This window comes from Lycorma delicatula, chromosome 1 (assembly GCF_047948215.1).
Source record: "Lycorma delicatula isolate Av1 chromosome 1, ASM4794821v1, whole genome shotgun sequence".
In the NCBI taxonomy this organism is placed as follows: domain Eukaryota; kingdom Metazoa; phylum Arthropoda; class Insecta; order Hemiptera; family Fulgoridae; genus Lycorma; species Lycorma delicatula.
The window spans coordinates 271,944,156-271,966,512 of NC_134455.1; the positions used below are offsets into that span (position 1 = coordinate 271,944,156).

The window sequence follows — 22,357 nt, forward strand, 5'->3', positions numbered from 1 at the left end:
GAATGTTAAGAATAATCAATTGATTGAAAAAGTTAATATTTAATAAAAATTAATACACTAATTACACCCATTATGTCATTAATGTTAAAAGGAAACTGTATTTTATTTTAACTAAAAATTAATATTTACAAATGTTTAGGTGTAGTTTCTAAAGTTTCTAAAAATTCCTGATCTCGGGTTCGTTGTACTAATGTTGGCTATTAGGATTTTTATATTGGAGGGGGAATAATGACATTCATAAGCTCAATTTCGATTAATCGTTTGCTATGACGTTAGGTGAATCTCGGTTCGTTCTTGGTTGTTACTGCAGTGCGTAATTTTGTTACTGTACGTTAGTTGTGAATATTTTTTCCGTTTTGTCTTAAATTTTCTCTTAACTTTCATCAATTCGTACGAAAATTTGGTGTTATTTTTTGTTATAATTTGTAAGTATGAAGAATTGACAGCTTGATTTAAATCCGGTGGGTTAACCTATCTGAATTTGTTAACTTGAATTGTTTTTCGTATACGATTCTGAGCATGTTTTAAATGTTATAATCATAATTTTCGTGTAAAGTGCGAGTGGCTTCAGTACTCTTATCAACGTTTTAGGTTAATTTAATTGATTGGCGATGGCTAGCTTTGCGGCTCAGGCAGCTATAAGATCTAAATGGACCGATCTCGTTGAATCTTCAAATTTTGAAGTTCCTGGGGAAGTATCATCTGGTGTCCGAAGTGTTGTTGGTTGGCTGAAACAGGTGCAATGAAATTACGTTCTATTTCGCCTTAAGTTCGCACCTGCTTTTGTTGTGCACAGTATTTGTCGCTTCTAGTGAGGCTGTTTAGTGTGTGCTTGAAAAAGCTAACACTAAAGTCTGTTAGTGCATTGCTGTCTGAAAGTAAGTATCTGTTATTTAATTTTTGTGCAGAGCTTAATTTCTTTCAGATGTATTTGAGCATACATAGGTATAATTCAACTGTAGTAAATGTATGATTAGTTAAATTCTGTGTTATAAAATGCCCCCTGTTATTCTTATTTCATTAAGATTTTAATTACAGGTTTTCGTAAGTGTATTTAATTTTGGTAAATTAAGTTTTTTCTAGACCTAAATCTGTCAGGACTGATGGATTTATTTTAACTTTACATTTATGTTCTAATTGTTTAAGGTTTTGCCTTCTGTTGTTTTTAGTTATCATTCGAGTTGTGCATGCCCTGGTGAATAACTGTTACAATTCATGCAGTCTTTTCTAGTAATGTAGCAAAAAGTGTCTATTATGCCTGCAAATACTGCATATATTTTTCTTGTTTTATTCATTCATATTTATTATATAAATTAAGATTATTAGCAGTGTATAGATTTGTTTATTGATTTAACCTTAAATTAGACTGTTTATAGATAATCTTACTCTAGTTTAAGTCTCGCTCTTGTGTTTGCTTACTTTTTCACAGTATTAGTTTAAGATAAATTGCCTTCTTTTTCTTTGGGAAACTGCTTTTATTTCAACTTCTATTACAGATTGTATTATTGTAGCTAATACTCTTAGTTTATAGTTAAGAACACTGTTGAAAGTGAGAATGTGGGCATGTAACTGGTGCCATGTTCAGTTTTTCAGAATTGCAGTTTTTAATGTGTTAGATTTAATGTTTTAATTTTAACTGCAAGAAAAATTCATGAACGCATCTGTTTTTAGGAATGTGGACCTGTAAAACATTTTTGCACTTTATAGATAGTAAAGATTATAATTGAATACCTAAAATGAAAAATAAAATAAATAATGAATTAAAAAATTAAAAAAAATCTTCAAGAAATATACTGAAAAATAAACATTTTTATACAAATTTATACCAAATCCAGATAAGTGAAGAAACAGTTGTAAAAAAAAAACCTTTTGAGAAAATGTGCAGCCATAATTTGAAAAGACCTCTTATAAAATGACTATATAAAAAACTGCATTTCCATTTTACCATATAATATTAAACTATTCATATTTTACCGGAGTACAGAAACTAAGTCTGCTAATCAAGTGATCAAAACCCAACCTACAGGCCTTGGGCTAGCCCCAGGCCTACTAGGCCTGGGGCTTACCCCAGGCCTTGAAAGTTAGGGAAGGTTTTGAAAAAATCACCGGAATTCAAGAAAATTATTGAAATTTGTAAAATGCCAGGGAAAACACGAAAAAATTTATTTTATTAGGAAAATTATTAAAAGATAACTGCAAATTATGTAATTTTATCAGAAAAAGCAAAGAAAATTTTTTAGAAACCTTTTTTTTTGTAAATTTCATCTGATTCAATTTTGAAATGTAAAATAAAGTGTTTATTTGAGAATGAGCTTTATGTATGAATTTGGATTCTTCAGTGATTTTTGATTATCAAAAACCAGTTTTTCAATTTATACTCTTTAAATATTAAAAACTGTTATAGTCATATCTTTTATTTCTAGTGGTTTCAAAAAATCCAGATCCGTACACAATCAGTCTGACCAGATGTCAGCTTTTGGAGAGCCTGTCTTCATTTTTCATGAATCTTGTTTCATTCCCCAGGCATTTCCAAATTTAGGAGAATGTTTAGCATTTGATTCAATCATGATTTTTATCAACTTGATTCAGCTGGAGTTTTATTAGAAACACTATTGGGGCATTTTTTTCTCTTTTACTCCACACAAATAAGAGTGATACAAAAGGAGAATGCTCTAAATCAACAATACTAATAGCAATTTGCTATTAGTAAAATAATAGATTGAAATTGATGTGTTTATTGATATTCCCATTTAAAAACTCATGCTGTGATTAACAGTAAAATATCTTTCAAAGTTTCAATAAATTCCATAAACATTTTGATATTAGAGGAGGAGAATATTCTGTTTTGAAATGGAAAAGACCGAAATCTCAATATTTGAAAAATATATTATCAATTCATGAAAAGCAATCAACAGTTACATATATTACTAGCATGAATGATACCAATTAAGATTTCCACTTCCTGGTTAAAAAAATCCATTGAATCCAATAGAATCTTACTGAAATCTCATTGAATTGGACAGTGTTCTAGCCAAATCCTATTTGGTGATTTTTCAGTAACATTTGGCTGGATTCAGCAGGTTTCTTCAATGGGCAACCAATTAAATCCACCAAATCTTATTCAAATTAGTTAAAGGTCTCACTGAAGATTCCATTGAAATGAAATCAATTGGATTCAATAGATTTTTTAAGCAGGGCTGCAAATTTCAAATATGTTTCTAACAATTTGCAAAATGAAAAAGTGTGTATTCATGCATATGATATGTACGTATGTTATGGTGTGTGAGTTTTCAAGTAATTTTTGAGCTGAGTTGAGTATTTTAGTATGAAGTATAAATGAGTATTTAAAAACATTTTTACTGAAAAATATTTTAAGATTTGTGTATTCTCCATCCCCAATTACTTTTTGTGAATAAGATTAAAATACTTCTACTGTGAAATATATTTTCATATTACATTTAGATTAATTTTGTATTGATGATATTTGAAAATATCATCACCAGTTGTTAAATTTTGAAGTTGAAATATCATAATAATGAGCTATGTTGAACTTAAAATGTATGATTCAGAAAAATATCTTTAGTCTTAATCTATATCATGCCTTTTTTCAGAATCAGGGAAAATTACAAAAATAGTCAGGGAAAATCACTTTAAAATTTTGAGGGAACAATAACTCCAACCAATCTACATTTGGGAAAAGTATACATTAGACAGTAGCAAAAACACTTTAAACAACTGCTGCTGAAACTCTTAAAACCAATGATATTGATCTTGAGACAGTCAGATTTTGATGCATTTACTTTGTCCAATTTCTAATTTTACTACTAAATAATACAACATTTTCAGCTTTTGTTGTATTATATTATATTTCTACCTTACTGTATAGAAACAAATTGGGAAAGTAATAATAACATAAGTCTTGATAAGAAATTTAATTACACTACTGCTACCTCTTAAAAGGGATTTTTTTAGTTTAAAAAAAAAGTTTTAGCTTTAGTGGTGTGTATTGTCAGCAGAAAATCCGAAGAGGCCTTTAGTGTAAAAATAAAGTCATATAAATAAAGTTTAGTGTAAAATAAAGTACAAAACAAAAATTAAATTTGATTTTTTTGAATGTATGATTATTAAAAATGTATATCATTTATTTACTTCACACAGGGATGTGAAACACAGGCATCACTTTTGTTTTTTATTGTAATTGTTGTTTTTTTTATGATACTCTTACTGAAATTTAAAAATTCATTTGTTTAACTTCCAAAACTATTTGAAAAATTAGAAAAAAAATTTACACGAAAGTTAGTAGTTATGTTAAAAGATAATACAGTAATAATTAAAAATTTGTAAAAGATTTACAATAAAAATCATCAATAAAATCATCTAATAAAAGTCATTTGGTTATTATTAAGGTAAATTGTTTGGTCTTAAATGGACCAATGTTACTGGTTTTAGGAATATCAATTAATGAATGTAGCATTCAAGAATGCTAGGAGACACAATAATGGAAATAGAATCCTCCTTTGGTACTTTTTGTGGGGCTGTACTATTTTTTCTTTAGGAATTTTATTTTCACTTCAGTTCTGTTAATGAAGTTTTTACTTGGTATTTCATTTCATTGATATTTACTTTTATTTGAATATAAACAATAAATACTTGTTTGATATGGATTAAGACGACTAGTTCTGTTTTAAATAAAGTAGATACGCTTAATTGTTCCTCTTGTAAATTTCTTTAAAGTCATAGTATGTTATCAAACTTCAACATAAATTTAGGGAAAATTTTCTAATTGTACAGCTATTTATTAGCTTATAGAAAAATATCTTACTTATAGATAAACATACATTTATTCCTGTCTTTGGCCTTGGTAGAGCATTAGTTCACTTTTAAAAAAGTTATTTATAGAGTATCAAACTCAATCAATGTTAGGTGCACAGTTGCTAGTCACTGATAGTTAAAACTATACTTATCGTAAAATAATGTTAAAAATTCATTTTTTGACAAACTTCACTTCAAGATATAGGTCCTCACTTCAATATATAGAACACAGAATGATAAAAATTTCCTTGGTTGATTTTCCTAACTATTACCAAAGAACTAAAATGTTCAGATCATTGTTGTCCCCCTTACAGGTGAGACTATTGCATCTGTAATCGAAGGTTAACAGAATGAAGGTCTGTTAAGTAACCTTCTGTTACTTAACAGAATTAGAAAATTATAGTATAGCGTAAGTTAAAATATTCATTCATGAGATGGATTGTAGTTATCTAAGTTTAAGTTTGGATAAAACCATTGATATGTGTTTGGTAGATGTAACATATGAACAAGAAGATAGGGAGGAGAGTGGAGTATTTCAAGACGCATAGCGATAGAATCATTGTAATAAGGATAAAATCAAAACCTAAACCGACAACGATTGTTAACGTCTATATGCCTACAAGCGCCCATGATGATGATGATGAGGTAGAGTGTGTCTACGAAGAGATTGATGAAGCAATTAAACACGTAAAAGGAGATGAAAATTTAATAATAGTTGGAGATTGGAATGCAAGCATTGGAAAAGGCAAGGAAGGAAATATAGTGGGTGAATACGGGCTGGGCAAAAGGAATGAAAGAGGGGACCGACTTATAGAGTTTTGCACGAAGTATAATTTAGTAATTGCCAACACCCAATTTAAAAATCATAATAGAAGAATATACACTTGGAAAAAGCCAGGCGGTACTGCAACGTATCAGATAGATTATATCATGGTTAAGCAAAGATTTAGAAATCAACTCGTTGACTGCAAAACTTACCCTGGAGCAGACATTGATAGTGACCATAATTTGGTGATAATGAAATGTAGATTGGGGTTTAAAAACCTGAAGAAAAGGTGTCAGATGAATCGGTGGAATTTAGAGAAGCTTGAGGAAGAGGAGGTAAAGAAGATTTTTGAGGAGGACATCGCAAGAGGTCTGAGTAAAAAAGATAAGGTAGAAAATGTAGAAGAAGAATGGGAGAATGTTAAAAAGGAAATTCTTAAATCAACAGAAGCAAACTTAGGCGGAATAAAGAGAACTGGTAGAAAACCTTGGGTTTCAGACGATATATTGCAGCTGATGGATGAATGTAGAAAATATAAGAATGAGTGATGAAGAAAGTAAAAGGAACTATGGGCAATTAAGAAATGCTATAAACAGGAAGTGCAAACTGGTGAAAGAAGAGTGGATGAAAGAAAAGTGTTCAGAAGTGGAAAGAGAAATGAACATTGGTAAAATAGACGGAGCATACAGGAAAGTTAAGGAAAATTTTGGGGTACATAAATTAAAATCTAATAATGTGTTAAACAAAGATGGTACACCAATATATAATACGAAAGGTAAAGTCGATAGATGTGTGGAATATATTGAAGAGTTATACGGAGGAAATGAATTAGAAAATGGTGTTATAGAGGAAGAAGAGGAAGTTGAGGAGGATGAAATGGGAGAAACAATACTGAGATCTGAATTTAAGAGAGCATTAAAAGATTTAAATGGCAGAAAGGCTCCTGGAATAGACGGAATACCTGTAGAATTACTGCGCAGTGCAGGTAAGGAAGCGATTGATAGATTATACAAACTGGTGTGTAAAATTTATGAAAAAGGGGAATTTCCGTCAGACTTCAAAAAAAGTGTTATAGTAATGATACCAAAGAAAGCAGGGGCAGATAAATGTGAAGAATACAGAACAATTAGTTTAAATAGTCATGCATCAAAAATCTTAACTAGAATTCTATACAGAAGAATTGAGAGGAGAGTGGAGGAAGTGTTAGGAGAAGACCAATTTGGTTTCAGGAAAAGTATAGGGACAAGGGAAGCAATTTTAGGCCTCAGATTAATAGTAGAAGGAAGATTAAAGAAAAACAAACCAACATACTTGGCGTTTATAGACCTAGAAAAGGCATTCGATAACGTAGACTGGAATAAAATGTTCAGCATTTTAAAAAAATTAGGGATCAAATACAGAGATAGAAGAACAATTGCTAACTTGTACAGGAACCAAACAGCAACAGTAACAATTAAAGAACATAAGAAAGAAGCCGTAATAAGAAAGGGAGTCCGACAAGGATGTTCCCTATCTCCGTTACTTTTTAATCTTTACATGGAACTAGTAGTTAATGATGTTAAAGAACAATTTCGATTCGGAGTAACAGTACAAGGTGAAAAGATAAAGATGCTAAGATTTGCTGATGACATAGTAATTCTAGCCGAGAGTAAAAAGGAGTTAGAAGAAACAATGAACGTCATAGATGAAGTCCTACGCAAGAACTATCGCATGAAAATAAACAAGAAGAAAACAAAAGTAATGAAATGTAGTAGAAATAACAAAGATGGACCACTGAATGTGAAAATAAGAGGAGAAAAGATTATGGAGGTAGAAGAATTTTTTTATTTGGGAAGTAGAATTACTAAAGATGGACGAAGCAGGAGCGATATAAAATGCCGAATAGCACAAGCTAAACGAGCCTTCAGTAAGAAATATAATTTGTTTACATCAAAAATTAATTTAAATGTCAGGAAAACATTTTTGAAAGTGTATGTTTGGAGTGTCGCTTTATATGGAAGTGAAACTTGGACACTCGGAGTATCTGAGAAGAAAAGATTAGAAGCTTTTGAAATGTGGTGCTATAGGAGAATGTTAAAAATCAGATGGGTCGATAAAGTGACAAATGAAGAGGTATTGCGGCAAATAGATGAAGAAAGAAGCATTTGGAAAAATATAGTTAAAAGAAGAGACAGACTTATAGGCCACATACTAAGGCATCCTGGAATAGTCGCTTTAATATTGGAAGGACAGGTAGAAGGAAAAAATTGTGTAGGCAGGCCATGTTTGGAATATGTAAAACAAATTGTTAGGGATGTAGGATGTAGAGGGTATACTGAAATGAAACAACTAGCACTAGATAGGGAATCTTGGAGAGCTGCATCAAACCAGTCAAATGACTGAAGACAAAAAAAATAAAAAAATGATGTAGCATTGATAATTTTGTGGACAATATTCCCAAGGTGAAAGTGTGGTTTTCTTGTGGCCTATGTCAAATTTTTGCATGTCTTGAGTGATGATTAGATTAATTTTGTCTGAATAAAATGAAACTGTACTGTTTCACTTTGAAGTGATTTAATGAAGTCTAAGTTCGACTGAGATATGGTAATATATTTTTGGAATTTCCCAAAAAAGTTATTGTTTCTTTTTAATAGAAATGTGCCTTTCATATTGGTAGCTTTAAAATGAATCATTTAAATTGAAGTTTAGTAAAAGTTTAGCAATGTTTTTTTGTGTATATACATTTCCTTTGACTAATCAATTTCACAATTATAATCAGGATTTTTACAATCATTATTTCAAAATCTGAAGCCAAGTTTAAATCAATTTCGATCTTCATTTAGTTTTTTTCTTTGAGGCGGTAAATGTTTACATTCAATCTTATTCAAGTCTTTTTGTTAAGAAAAAACTTTAGTGTTAGATAGTTTCAGTTGCTAAATTATTTTTAATAACGTATTCCATGTATGTATTTAAATTTTACTTTTATAATTTTTTAAAGATATATATAATGCTTCAATTTTTTGTTTGTTTTTAATATGTACATTATATGGTTGGTAATTTTGTTGTTAAATAACAAGATTTTTTTATTTAAATTTGGCATCATACGAGTATTTTATTCCTGCAGGATTGTGAAACTTAGTATTTATTGACAACTAAGTTTAATTTTCTTAAAGTTTCTAAGTTTAATTTTATTGGCAGTAGTTAAATATTTGAGTTGTAGATCGGTTAATTTTGTGATAAATTATTTATAGCTTTAATATTTGAATTTTGTTTGTTAGGTATGCCTGTTGTTAGTATTTATTGGTATGCCTGTTAGCTGTTTGGGTCTTCAGGCCATCTCTTTTACATAAAAAGACATGTAGTGTACATCTTGGTATTATATATTATTACTAATTGAAAATATTTGAGTGTTTACCTCTGTTCTTATCTGGTATTATAACATTAGACCAAACTTACCTACCTGCATTATCCCAGAAATAATTGTATAAACAAGAGAATTTAGTTAATCATCCTAAAAATTAACTTATATTTCCAATAAATGTTGACTTAACTGCTGTGGGCATTTGTGTGAATGTTCACTTCTTAGTAAACCTGCTGATCTTGACAACTTGAAAAGAAAAATTGCCGATTACAATTAATGCATTAATATTCTGTGATCTCTAAGGTGGCAGAACAGTAGTGTTTTTGTTTTTAATAAAAGGATTTCATCTGGAAGGCTCTGTATCTGAAATTCTACTTAAAAGGCAAGACATTTTTAAAATGCTACAAAATTAATCTTTCAGCATCATATTAAGTTAAAAAAGATAAACATGTGCTCCAATAGTATATGTAAATACATCTGTATTTACACACACACCCACACACAAACCTTGCAAAAAATAGAATTTACCATTAGAAATCAATTGCTGAATTAAAACATAATGTAATGAACTACTTTGCAAATATAAATAAACATAGTATTTATTATAATAGTATCAGTAACATCGAAAAGCCATGAAGTTTATTAATTTTAATAAAATTGTAAATGTACACATTTACTTTAATTAAAAAAAAAATTATAAAACTCAGGTTTTCAAAATTCTCCCGGTGGCCCTGAAGCAATTACAAAGCATAGCACCTACCATCGGAAATCATTTTGGCTGTAATTGCGCTTGATCAACTAAGGATGATTTTCAAAGGAGTTAAAAATAGCATTCATTTCTCAGAGATTACACAGATTAACTTCCATATTTCATGAAAAAATTTTAAATATACTAGTAGATTTTTGTATGGCATCATAATCTAGGTAGGGAACATTATGTAACTTTACCGAAATGAAAATGTGTTACATGAAAATAATAAATATAAAGCATGGATGTTTCTGAAGTGGTCTAAACTGCATTAAACTATTTTGTAACTCCTTTCACAAAAAAGATCAGAAAGGGCGATATTTTCATTTTTAATTTCTTTTTAAAAATTTTTTAATGTTTTTTCGTCTCAGTTCTTTATGCTGCAGAAGTTATGTTGTACAGTTATTAAATATTTTCGAAATCAATTAAGTGAATACAACACGTAAAAGAAATTAACGCAATTGAGTTTCAAATCAACAATGAACTTGCTGATTTGAGGTTGCTCTAGAACTTTACTGAGAATGAAATAACGATGTTTCAAAAAGGACGCAACCCTAAGATTAAGAAGGTCACGCATAGGTAAATTTTATTTCTCCCTACATGTCAGTTGGCAACACTGTACTCAGGTTAGAAGCTTTTAACGGTTGAAATGATCTTCTTATGCGCTAGTGCTATATCAGTATAAATTCATCTTTATTATGTTAACTGTGTCGTTTTTCAAGGATGAATGGTGTTTATTATTGAGACTTATTGAGCTCAATAATAAATAAAAGTTCGCAAGTATTGCGGGGCTTCGATGCTGGTCGTGAACATTTTGTAAGAAATGCCAACGCTAAAGAAGCAATATTGAATGCGATTTAAGTATTTCCCACCTCATGCACCAGAAGGTCGTCACATCGCTTTTATGTTTCGCATAAAGTGAGTGGAGAACGTACGGGAGCATCAATTACACCCTTTCCATACAACACGTGTACAAGAGTTATGATTTTGATAAAACGGATGAAATTCTGTCGATGCTCAGTTAGAAGTGGACATCATCCTGATTTCGTAAGTAATATTCTGACTTCTGATGCATCCTGTTTTACAAGAAATGGCATTGTAAATTATCGAAATACTCGCACTTGTGCAGAACAAAATCCCCGTGATACTGTTGCAAGTCATTTTCCACACACTTTTTCGTTTAGTGTGTGGTGTGTTCTTGGTGATAATCTCATAGACCATTTTTCCTTACCGTCAAGGTTACATTGAGAGCGACACGCGCGTGCGAAGGTTATCTAAAGTAAAGACCGCTGGGAAATTTCTCTCCTTCAGGTTGGTGAACCTGTGTCGTTCATGGCCACGCTATTAATGTACACTCTGCATTATTGTCTAAATTGTCGCGTTGTAGTATCTTTGATTTCGTGTGAGTTATTACGTTATAAAATGATTAGAAAAATTGGTATTGCCGCCGACTGTGAAATACGTGAAATCTAAGTTTTTTAAACTATCAGAACTTTAAGCGGGCTGAAATTGACAGTTGGTTGCTGTGCACTGAATGAAAGAAATGTAATGAATGAAAGAAACGTCCGAAAATGGTGTGAAAGGCTTAGAAATAACAGAATAAATGAACATTATGAAGAACGTTCGGGAAGGCTCTCGATAATCACTGAGGACTTGTTGAAACGCATCGATGATGAAATCAGAAAAGGTCGTTGCTCCGCGATATCGGACTTGGCCCTTCTTTTTACTGATGTTTCAAGAGTTGCTTTCGATCGCATTGTTCACAGCCATTTAGGCTTCAGAAAGGTTTGTGCACGTTTTGAAACGTTTGTGACGTGTTAACGGAACGTACAAAAAATCCGAAGGGGATCTGCTTTGGAATTTTTGATGCGCTACACAGAAAAAGGTGATGAGTTCCTTAATTCAACTGTTACCGGCGATGAAAAATGGATTTCTTACTACACGCCAGAGAGAAAACGGCAGTCAAGTGAATGGCGTCATCCTCAATCACCAACCAGACCGACAAAGGTCAAGCCACAGCCATTTGGACGCAGACTGATGGCCACAGTCTTTTGGGATCGGTTTGACATACTGCTGATTGATTTCATGCCATGTGGAACGACTATAAATTCAGAAACCTACTGTGAAACGTTGGCGGCTGACCGACGGCGTCGTCCTGCTGCACGATAATGCACGTCCACATGTTGCGGGTCCGACACGTGATTTACTGAGAACATTTTGGTGAGAAATTTACGATCACCCACCATATAGTCTGGAATTAGCTGATTACCATTATTTGGGAAACTGAAAGAATTTTTGAGTGGTAGGCAATTCGCGGGTGACGATGAACTTAAAAATGCTGTTAATCAATGTCTCAATGGACTTACGGGAAAAGAATACGAAGATGGTCTATTGAAGCTGGTGTACGATAAATGTCTTAATTCGTGTGGCGATTATATAGAGAAGTAGTATAAGGTATGTAGTATAAGAGAAATAAAAAAAATATTTATAAAGTTTTCAAAATAAATTTTTTTACAATGAAATGGTTATTACTTTAGAGATGATCTCTCTCTTGCGCGCGCGCGCTCGCACGCGCGCGAGTGTGTGTGTGTTAGAGAGAGATTGAGAGAAAGAGATAGCACACAAGATTAAGGTAGAAAGATTTGGAGGAACCTAACTGTCTGATATCATGCAATTTGTATGATTATAGACAAAATTGAAGACAAAGATGCACAGAATTTATTATGCAAGAATAAACTTTAAGAGTGATGATGAGAATGGCTTACTAGAATTTTTGTGAAGTTTATCAGTGAAATGATTAGTTTGGTAAGAAAGTTACAAAACCATTTTCTACTACCAAAGCATCGGTGCAAATAAATGTTAAATTCAAAAGGAATATTGAAATTGGAAGGGCTTTTTTTTTAAAGAAACCATACAAAATTGCGTAAAGAATAAAGCGTAAGCTTAAAAAGAATTTAATGATCGGTTTGAAGTTATATTTTTTAATGCCATATGTAAAAGCATTAAAAAAAAAATTGCGCTTGTTAATTGTTTAATACGGAGTACCAAATTTATTTTTATGTAGCTAAAATGTAAAGTTATTCTATCATTTTATGCTTTAAACAACCTATTACCATTTTTTACATGTTGCTAATTGCAGGATTTTCATAGAACGTAATTCCTACAACAGCAAGGGCAAGGGCTAATTCACTATTCAGTACCAGCAAACATCAGGAGAATGTATGTCAGTGTACACATAAGGTGAATGGCATATAATTAAACTGTATTCCAAAAAAAATTACAAATTTTGTACGATGTGCAATTTTAAGGTAAAAAAAGTTAATAATTAAACTAATTACAGATTTTTAGGAAAACAGTATGTCAGTATATTGCAGTAGATACCGCTTATTAGAATCACTTTAATACATAACAAAAGTGTGTCAACAAAGCGGCTTAATAAATTAACCATTGAAGGTCATTCTCCTGTATGCTTACAAACATAGCCTAATTTTATGTAAAAAAGTTGTAAAACATAATGTACCTAGTTTAATATGTATTAAACTAGTTTATATGTAATAGGTACATATTAATTTAGATAACATGATACAATAAAACAAACTAATATAGAAATAAACAAAAAGAAAAACTTATCTTTACCGTCATGTTTTTTTGTTTTAGTCAATTCTATAAATACAGTACTATATTATAATAAAATGTTAGAAAAAGGTACAGTACAAATACTCTAAAATGTAAATTTATAAAAAGGTTTTGGGCAATTAACAAAAACAGCAGATCTGTAACTTGCGTTTAAACTACACAAATTTCAGTTATTCTGTAATTCCATGTAATTGCTTACATTTTTTTTATAGCATTCAAGGCATAATTTTCTACTTCATAAAAATCACGTATCTAACTAATCTGGTTCTCCACGTAATTCCAAAATTTTTCATAGAACTGATAGCACATCGGTTATTTTTTTTAGTGATGGTGTTTGTCTTCGAACTTCCTCTGTTTCTTCAATCTCCTCCAATTCCAGCTTTTCAGTCATAATTTCTGACACACAATTTCATCATCAGTAACAGGAGCCCAAACAGGTATGCCCCCACCAATAGAGATCCATTGATTAATTTCGTCATCCACATCTTCGATTGAACTTATCGACACAATGTCATCAGATTCAATAAAACCACTTTTTATGAAACAGTTTTGAATGGATACAATTTTTAATTTGTTCCAAGCTCTGCATAACATATGAGTAGCATCTCTTTCTATGAATTGTGAATCATTGCCGATGGTGAGGGGAACTTCATTTAGGAAGTTTAACTTATTTTTTAAAACTTCTAATTTTTCATGTAAATTTAAATCTTTATGTTTATGTGACATGGCTTCAAAATTAAAAAAAAAATCAGTACATTACACAAAAAATAGATAACGGACAAAATCACAAATGGTCACAATGAAACAATAGTAATGTAATGCTAAACATTAACAACAGTCGAAGCACACTCAAAAAAATAAACTAAAAGATTTAAACAAATATACAAATCAAACCGTACATACAGTAGACACACTGTAAAAAGATGAAATTCACTGAAAGATGAATGGCTTGAAGTGTATTGCATTGCACTTAAACATATTTAGTGTGTCATCTTTTACAGATGGAAATTGGCATAGCGCTGTTTATCTGTAGCCAGCTAGCGGCAAGACAGTTGTATGATATGACGCATTTCCTTGGAGTAACAACTGAAACATTAACTATGGGTACTACAGTAAAATGAAAGGTTAAACATAATAATAATGCAGTGTAATAAATGTAAATAATCCATTTTGTATTATAACAAATAAATGTAAAATATTAAAATGTTGATTCAATAAACCAATTCTTGATTCAATTACACAAAGAAATTTATACAAATTACCTCCTGTATTTTGGTTTGGGATTTAGAAAAATGATTCAATAATCAAGCTGATTCAATTACCCAGTAATTCTAATAAGCAGTATCTACTGTATTGGAAGAAAACTTCAACAGCCTAAAAAAAATTTACAGTAAAAATAAAGTAAAATAAAAAAAAATTAATTTAGTTTATTTAAAAACTTTGATTCAGACTGTAAAGCAGGAGGTATAATTACAAATGTTCTTTGAAAAACAAATGATTTTTAATTAATTAAAAAAACATTCAAAACAAAACTAATAATTTTAATAAATTAAAAAACTTATTAATGACAAATTTTTAATGTTAAATACTTTTTTGATAATGGTCACCATCTTTGATGTTAAATACTTGATTGCGTCCCCTTAATCCCTGAATCTAATTTTTATATTCTTTTTTTAATCTTTATTGCAACTTAAAATGTCAAGCTGGATTTGATTTCTGAACGTTTCAGTGATCCTTCTTTTGAAAAATCCCTAGTTAATAAATACAAGATAATTTACCTTTGCGAAAAGAAAAGTTAGTTCTATCAATTAATGTGAATGAAGTAAAGTGTTTAACATGAATTTTTTTAAACTGGACATTTCACAAGCACAGCTGGGTGAAGTAATAGACTGAAAATTCCTGTGAATGTTAAATTCAGTGAAGTGTATAAATAACATTTAAGAAAAATTATGGTGACTTTAAGGATATAATTATCAAAAATTACAGGTTTTAATAATTTTTACAAATATCTAAACGAACTTAATTTTTAAAATTATTTTATTAGTATACATATAATTGTATTTATGTATATATACAGAGCACCCCACGAAGAAATGGATGTACTTCAGGAATATATTCTACAGATCAAAATAAGAAAACGGTTTTTATAAACACGGGTCCAGAAACACTTTGTTTTCCAGTAATGGCTACTGAAAGAGTTTTTGCCCAAAACTGATGGTCCAAATTTAAGGTAAGGTAATACTTTTTTTCTATGGACACCAATAATAGGGCAGAATTTGTGATTTTACGTTTAACTTGACTTTTATATAAAGTACGGTATGTAAAGCTATTTATCGATTACTTCTATTTCTTTTTTGTAATAAAATTCAATCATTGAAAAAACTTATTTACTTCTGATGTAAATAAGCTTTGTGAAATTACTGAAAGAAAATTGATAAAAATTTTAATTTTGAGAAAATTAATATTAAGTCAATAATTAGTGGAATTTAGATGTCATTCATAGTTTAATTTATGTAAATCTTAAACAGTTGTGTTTTTAATAATGTCTGTTCACAGACACTTAGTTCGCTTTGAGAGGTTGTGAAAATTTTTCTTTTGATTTGATTGTATAGATAAAATCTTGAGTTATGGATGAAATTTCCAAAATTTCTGATTTTCATTTTGGCCTATGGACAAAACATTTTCAGTCAGTACTAACAAGTAGTATCTGAAAGCAATGCACAAAAATGTTTTCAGGCATTACAAACTAACTGGAAAGTGTAGCTTTTAAAACATTCTGTTTGTTTGAAATTAGTTGATAAAATTATAATCGTGCAATTTATACTAATACTTGCAATGTTACATAAATTATGAATATGTAGATTCTATGTTTGGTTTAATAATCATTTTAAATGATTTGGCAAGGGCTTTGTTTTGTGAAGTTATATTTTTATAGGATTTTATGTTTTTTTTTTTTTGTTGTTTATTATGGATGTTATGCATGTTGCACAACAAATAGTGAATAAATATTGCCAAAACTTTTATAGTGGCCATCCAAAAGGTAAGAACATTTGTACACAGTGCTTTTGAAGGGGGAAATTTTACTGATATAAAGTCATTTACTTCCTGTTGAATTATTTTAGTCTATTAATTTCATAACTCTAAATATGTAACTGTTGTTTTCCTGAGCATCTAAAATTTATGAAAAAATAGAAAATTCTGCCAAAGTGAAATTTGATGTATTTTTAATTAAAAAAATCTTTATCTCTTAAAAATGTTTAGGCTGTTTGAGAAGTGTTTGATGATGAAGTTGTGAATGGATCAAGTGTGATAAAACTGTATATCATGTTCAGTGAAGGAAATTGAATATATGTTACAAATATTGTTTCAGACAACATTCTGTCACGATTAAAGAAATAAAGCAAAAAATTGACTTCTAAGCTCAGGCAGTTAACAAATATTATTAGTGGATTGAATAGCTATTTTTCCAGATTTCAAAGTTGTGAAATTATTATTGAACTTGCATGCAAAAAAAATTATGCCAGAATGGTTCCTCAGGTACCATAAATACTTTTTTTATCTTATTTAGATACTAGTTTTCAGTGAGAAACAAAATACTGTAAAAATACCTTTATTTTGAAAACTTCTAAACGCACAATCAAAAGGTTTTAATATAAATATTCATTTGTATATTCTTTTAAGGCAACATTAATCAATGATTAACTAAAAAGTGGGTTGTACAGAAGTTTTTCAGTATATCAGGTATAAATATTTTGCCACAATTAGTAGAATAGGCTTAAAATAAAGTATAAACAGAAAAACGTTTTTAATGTAGAAAATTTATTTTTTGATGCATTTTAAAATTTATATTTATTAATTTTTATTTATAAGAGTATCATATTACAACCACCCAGGGGGATGAAACTCAAATATTGTTAATGGAAAGGGTAGGGATGTGAGAATCAATTTAAAAAACATTGTAAAAGAAAAATTGTGAGATAAAAAACTGGCTGTGGCAACTCTAACCACATATGGGAGCCATTCAGTAATTTTAATAAATAATTTCAAAAGGGGTCTACAGTGCATCCTAAGCAGTGGATTTGCTTGAATAGTAAAGTATTATCTTTGGAAAGATTCTTTATAGTAGTGAGTTTATAAATTTCTCGTGATATGGCATTTACCTTTTCAGATTTTCAAGGAGTATATTGTCTTTTTTTAACGGATCACTAAGGTCCTTTTGGAGCTGAAAATTGTCCCAAAAACATGATGCGATGCAGTTTATGTTTTTTAGTACTGTTAACTTTATTAAAGTTATTTGGTTTCTTTTTGAAAAATAATATTATCTTCACTTGATGACATAGTTTTACTGCAGAAAACTAACCTTAGAAGTAAGTAAAACAGAGCCTCTGAACCAGGACTGTAAAAGAACAGAAGGCAGGGACAGTACTTTTGCCAACAGCCACATTTTAATGCAGAAGTACCATTTGTGGAGTTTTTGCAACAAACGAACACTTTAAGCTCTTTTTAAATTATGTTTTAGATAAGGGAATTTTGGATTAAAAGATGCACTTTTATTCACTGTAATTCTATTCTTTCCTATTACTATTAGTTTGGTTTAAGTACGGCGGGGTACTTATTCAGTTAATTGTAAAAATCAGTTGTGATGTAAAAAATGTAAATACAGTGTAATTACAGACTTTTTAATTTAGTACTGCCTCATTAACAGACTATTATTTATTAATAAAAGCTGTGTTTATTAAAAGTATGTTACCGACTTTAATGAATAAAGTCAGCTACGTAAAAATGTCAAACTAAGCAAGTAAATTAAGATGCAACAAATATGTTAATTTAATTGTAAATATAATATTTTTATAAAAACTTAGAATTTGTTTTAAAGTACAGTTTTATTTAATCATACGCCAGCATTTAGAATACTTTCGAAATACAAACGTATCGCAGAATTTAAATACCGGTACAGCTATGTAACTCATATTACTGAGACATTAGGTAAATGATATGACAGCACGGTGGGCTGACGCTAGATACGTTTTTTGTGTGACCCACCGGTTTGGTCTAGTGGTGAACGCGCCTTCGCAAATCGGCTGATTTCGAAGTCAAGAGTTCCAACCTTCAAATCCTAGTAATGGCAGTTACTTTTTTACGGATTTGAATATTAGATCGCGGATACCGGTGTTCTTTGGTGGTTGCGTTTAAATTAACCACACGTCTCAGAAACGGTCGACCTGAGATTGTACAAGATTTCGCTTCACTTACACTCATTCATATCATTCTCTGGAGTAATACCTGACGGTGATTCACGGAGGCTAAACAGGAAAAAAAGATACGTTAGGTGTGGAATGAAACTGAAAGAAATGTTTATACTTCCTATAGCTGTTAATGTTTTTGACTGACGACTAATTTGTAATTGAATACAAAAGCAGAGTTTATTCGATCGAATTGTTTATGTATTTGTGACTAATCCATGTTTTACGTCATTATTATCTCTAATAATTAATTTCAGAAAAAGTACCCAACCTTCATGATAAAGGTAAAATTGGTGTTCCTTTCTATAACTTCCAAGTGCTCTTGCTCAGATTTCGTGACTACTGCTATCCTGTTTAAGTAATAGCATTAATAAATAGGTTAAGAAACAAACAGAGGCAAACTACAACCAACCAAAGCATTTGAGTGATTTATGTCAACTGGCTCAGTAAAGGTTGTAACAATACCTTTTTTGGTGAAAGCAAAGAAACGTCATATGCCAAAAAATAAATAAAAGAATTGAAAAGCTCCCTGAAACGCTGGAAATTAAAATCAGATGATAAACTACACATCCAGCAATATATTAAAGTCAAGTACACAGAATAACAAAATATGAGAAATGCACAATAAATAAAGACTGAAGTTGAAAAATTCTCATACTTCATCATTTTATTATTGTAATAAAAGATAATGATTTGTCAATGCCTATCTTTATGTAACATACGCTATAAAGGTCAGAAAGGAAGCACCAAAATAAAAATAACAGTTGAATCTGCAAGAGACTGTTGATAAGTAAAATGATATTGTCATACGTAATATCATCATTAGATGATGTGTAAAACCATCTTCGGCTGTTTTTGGTCTTCCAATCCAATTGTACTGTGGTATTCTGTAATCCTCTAATACTCAGAAGCAAATTATTCAATGGGGGTGACTCAAAAATCTTACGAGAAGATAGAATTTTAAATTGTATTTATATAAAATGAGATTTTCTTTTAAGTTTGTGTACCTCCAGGTTATACTGCGCACATAGGCCCTACTTAATTAAAGTCGCCGCCAAGTAATGGCGAGCTTGGAGTGGCAACGATTACTACCTAACGTAAAAACGTTTTCCTCGCGCTTAGTAATCTCCCTTACCAAGTAATTATTCTATCTTTGAATGCAAATGAATGCAACAATTTTGAAATGAAAGTACTATTGTTTGAATTCTGTACTATTACTAATTACACGGTAAATATTGGGATTACTGTAACGCTAATCGAATTCATTTTATCTTCACATAGTTTCTGCACTTCTGACATCTTAAACATTGTGTTGTGAATCGCAACGTGTTGTTTTACCTCTGAGCATACCATATCGATTGAATTTAAATCAAGATGGTAAGTTGGAAGTCGAAGAATTTGATGCCCACTTTTTTCCAACAATTCGTCAAATTGGCATGTTTTCTGTTAATTTTGTTCAACTTAATTAGTTTATACTATTGCGGTGTAAGCATTTGAGAAGAAAATCGAGTACGATGTTTCTGTAGACAAACAGTCATCTCTTGTTTCTTGCTTAATGACACTGGAAGTTATTCAGAAAGGGTATTATGAAACGGAGCGTTGTAGTAGTCAATGTACTTCAGACTAAGGAGGAAGGTTAGTAGCTAATTTTTCTTCAGCCTGTTTCAAATAGTTTTTAGTATTCATGCTATCTTTGTAATCGCCACTTTTTGATTTTTCTGTTCAAGTTAACATCGCGTTTGGAATAAAGCGCATTTCACCTCCTGCGTGAATTATAATTAAGTGTTCACCTTTATTTATTGCTAAATTAAATTGTGCACCACTGTTGTCAGCCCATGATTTTGCCGTTGTATTAAATGATAAAACATAGGATTCATCTAAGTATACGATCGCGCATTTCACATTTTCTAAAGTCACTGAATGTCTGGAAATTTGAAATCCTTTTCTGCCTAATATCATGTTTTTTTAACTAAATTTTTCCTTTCGTTTTCTGTTTTGCGCCACGTAAAATCTCATTCTTTCAAAATTCTTCTTAAACCAGTTTCACTGCCGTTAAAATTCATTTTAATTTCAATTCTTTACAGAGTTTGTTAACTGTTTGCAGCTCTCCTATCTTCGAGTGAAATTTATTCGCTCGTTGACTCGTTTCGTTCACTCATTCTCGTTGAGGTACATTATCGGCGTATTTTCGTTTCTAAATTTTTTACGGCGGTCAGATACTGAATACACTTAAACTATTTGTCATGTCGCGCAGTGAAAATCTTCTTCCTGCTTTTTATTTGGTTTTTCCACCTAAAGCCCAATTCTTTTATTACTTTTCTCAAACTCTTCTTTTTTACTGATTAACCAATGGCATCTTTAAGCGCTAACATTTTTTTCACCGTCTGCAGTTTATGGATTTTGTTTGTAGTTCGTCTAAATATACAATTGTCAAAGTCATCAAGTCCTGTTGTATTTTACGGAATTTGTATTTTATTGGAGTAGATAAAGAAGTCTCCGCCGGATTTTCGACTAATTTTTCTAGTAACCGCTTTTTCTATTTTCTCATTCTTTGGATCGCAACACCCCACACGCTGCTGCTGTTCTTCACATTTTTTAATGTGAATCAGGTGTTTTTATCTTCTTTTTCCGACTTCGGAAATCGATCACCTTTCATTTCATAAACTCGTACACTATTTATTATTTCCCGGGCTTGCCGTTTTAGTTTTTTGTTTTTTACGATAGACTTAAGTTCACTCATAATTATAAAACGCTAAAAATACACAACCAATTATAAAATGTGATTGATTTTCTCAGTCAAAACTAGAATAAAATGAAAAAAAATTGTACAAATGCAACAGGATGGACAAATACAGGACTAGATAATTGGATTATATTTGAGCATTCAATAACATAGGCTTATGGATTATTACATATTTTTACATTGGCTTGTATTTTAAAATTATAAACACATATTAGTAAACACTGTAGCTATGTTGTTTCATGATGTGATTCTGAGAAACTTGTCTCATTTCCTGAGTTATAGTATTTGGCTTGTTTGTGTTTATTATTTCAATAAATAAAATCGCTAGAGATTATAAAGAATGTTTATATATGGCAGACAATTATAATGTTGTTAATTTATAATTTAGTGTTTGTCTACTGACGTAATTAAAATACTTGTTGAGAATAGGCTTACATTTTTGTAGTATTTAAAATTATACCGTAACATTCCTTTTTATGGCAATATATTTAATCATTTATAAAGTATTAACAGAACAATTTAAAAGTAATCGCTTTATTAACAAGAAAGCAATTTGCTGCTGCACGTGAAAACTTAACCGAGTGTTTTCAGTTTGGGTACAAGCATCGTACTATAGTACATGTAAAATCTAAAGGCGGACCCTTCCTCCAAGCTGCCTCTACTTGCTTCCTATAACCTGGCATGTGTAACACGTGCTACTGGTTGTAACAAAAGTAATGGCCACATGCTATTAAAAAATAACAGCGTAAGTAACACGCCACGTCAAAGAAAAGTATAACACAATAGGCTAAAATAAATAAACAGTTCATTTTATATACGTTGTATTTCGTCATTGTTACTGTTTATTTATAGTTTAACATACTTGAAAAAAAGATATACTTTCAATAAATTGCTTCATATACATCTTGAACAAAATATTAGGCATAAATAATTTTATTTGTATTAACAAATTACCAGAATATATTTCGTTACTATAATAATAATAATAATAATAATAACGTCGTAATTAGATGCGGTGCAACTCATTGCAAATTAATTTGTCACTCTTTTGGGATACATTATTATGGCT

At 30.6% G+C, this 22,357-nt stretch overlaps 1 protein-coding gene across 5 annotated transcripts in view; it reads left to right on the forward strand.

Moving 5' to 3' along the window:
- Positions 1-272: 272 nt before the first annotated feature.
- The window catches only part of LOC142331669 (mannosylglucosyl-3-phosphoglycerate phosphatase), a 113,094-nt gene continuing 91,009 nt past the window's right edge, over positions 273-22,357 (forward strand). For 2 of the 5 annotated variants that reach the window (XM_075377709.1, XM_075377703.1), the window contains exon 1: positions 273-737. In XM_075377709.1, coding sequence (XP_075233824.1) covers positions 612-737 — 126 coding nt within the window. In that variant the 5' untranslated portion in view covers positions 273-611. Of the gene's footprint in view, positions 879-15,379; positions 15,533-22,357 lie in introns of all 5 variants that reach the window. The other 3 variants (XM_075377729.1, XM_075377736.1, XM_075377717.1) reach the window with 3 other exon arrangements.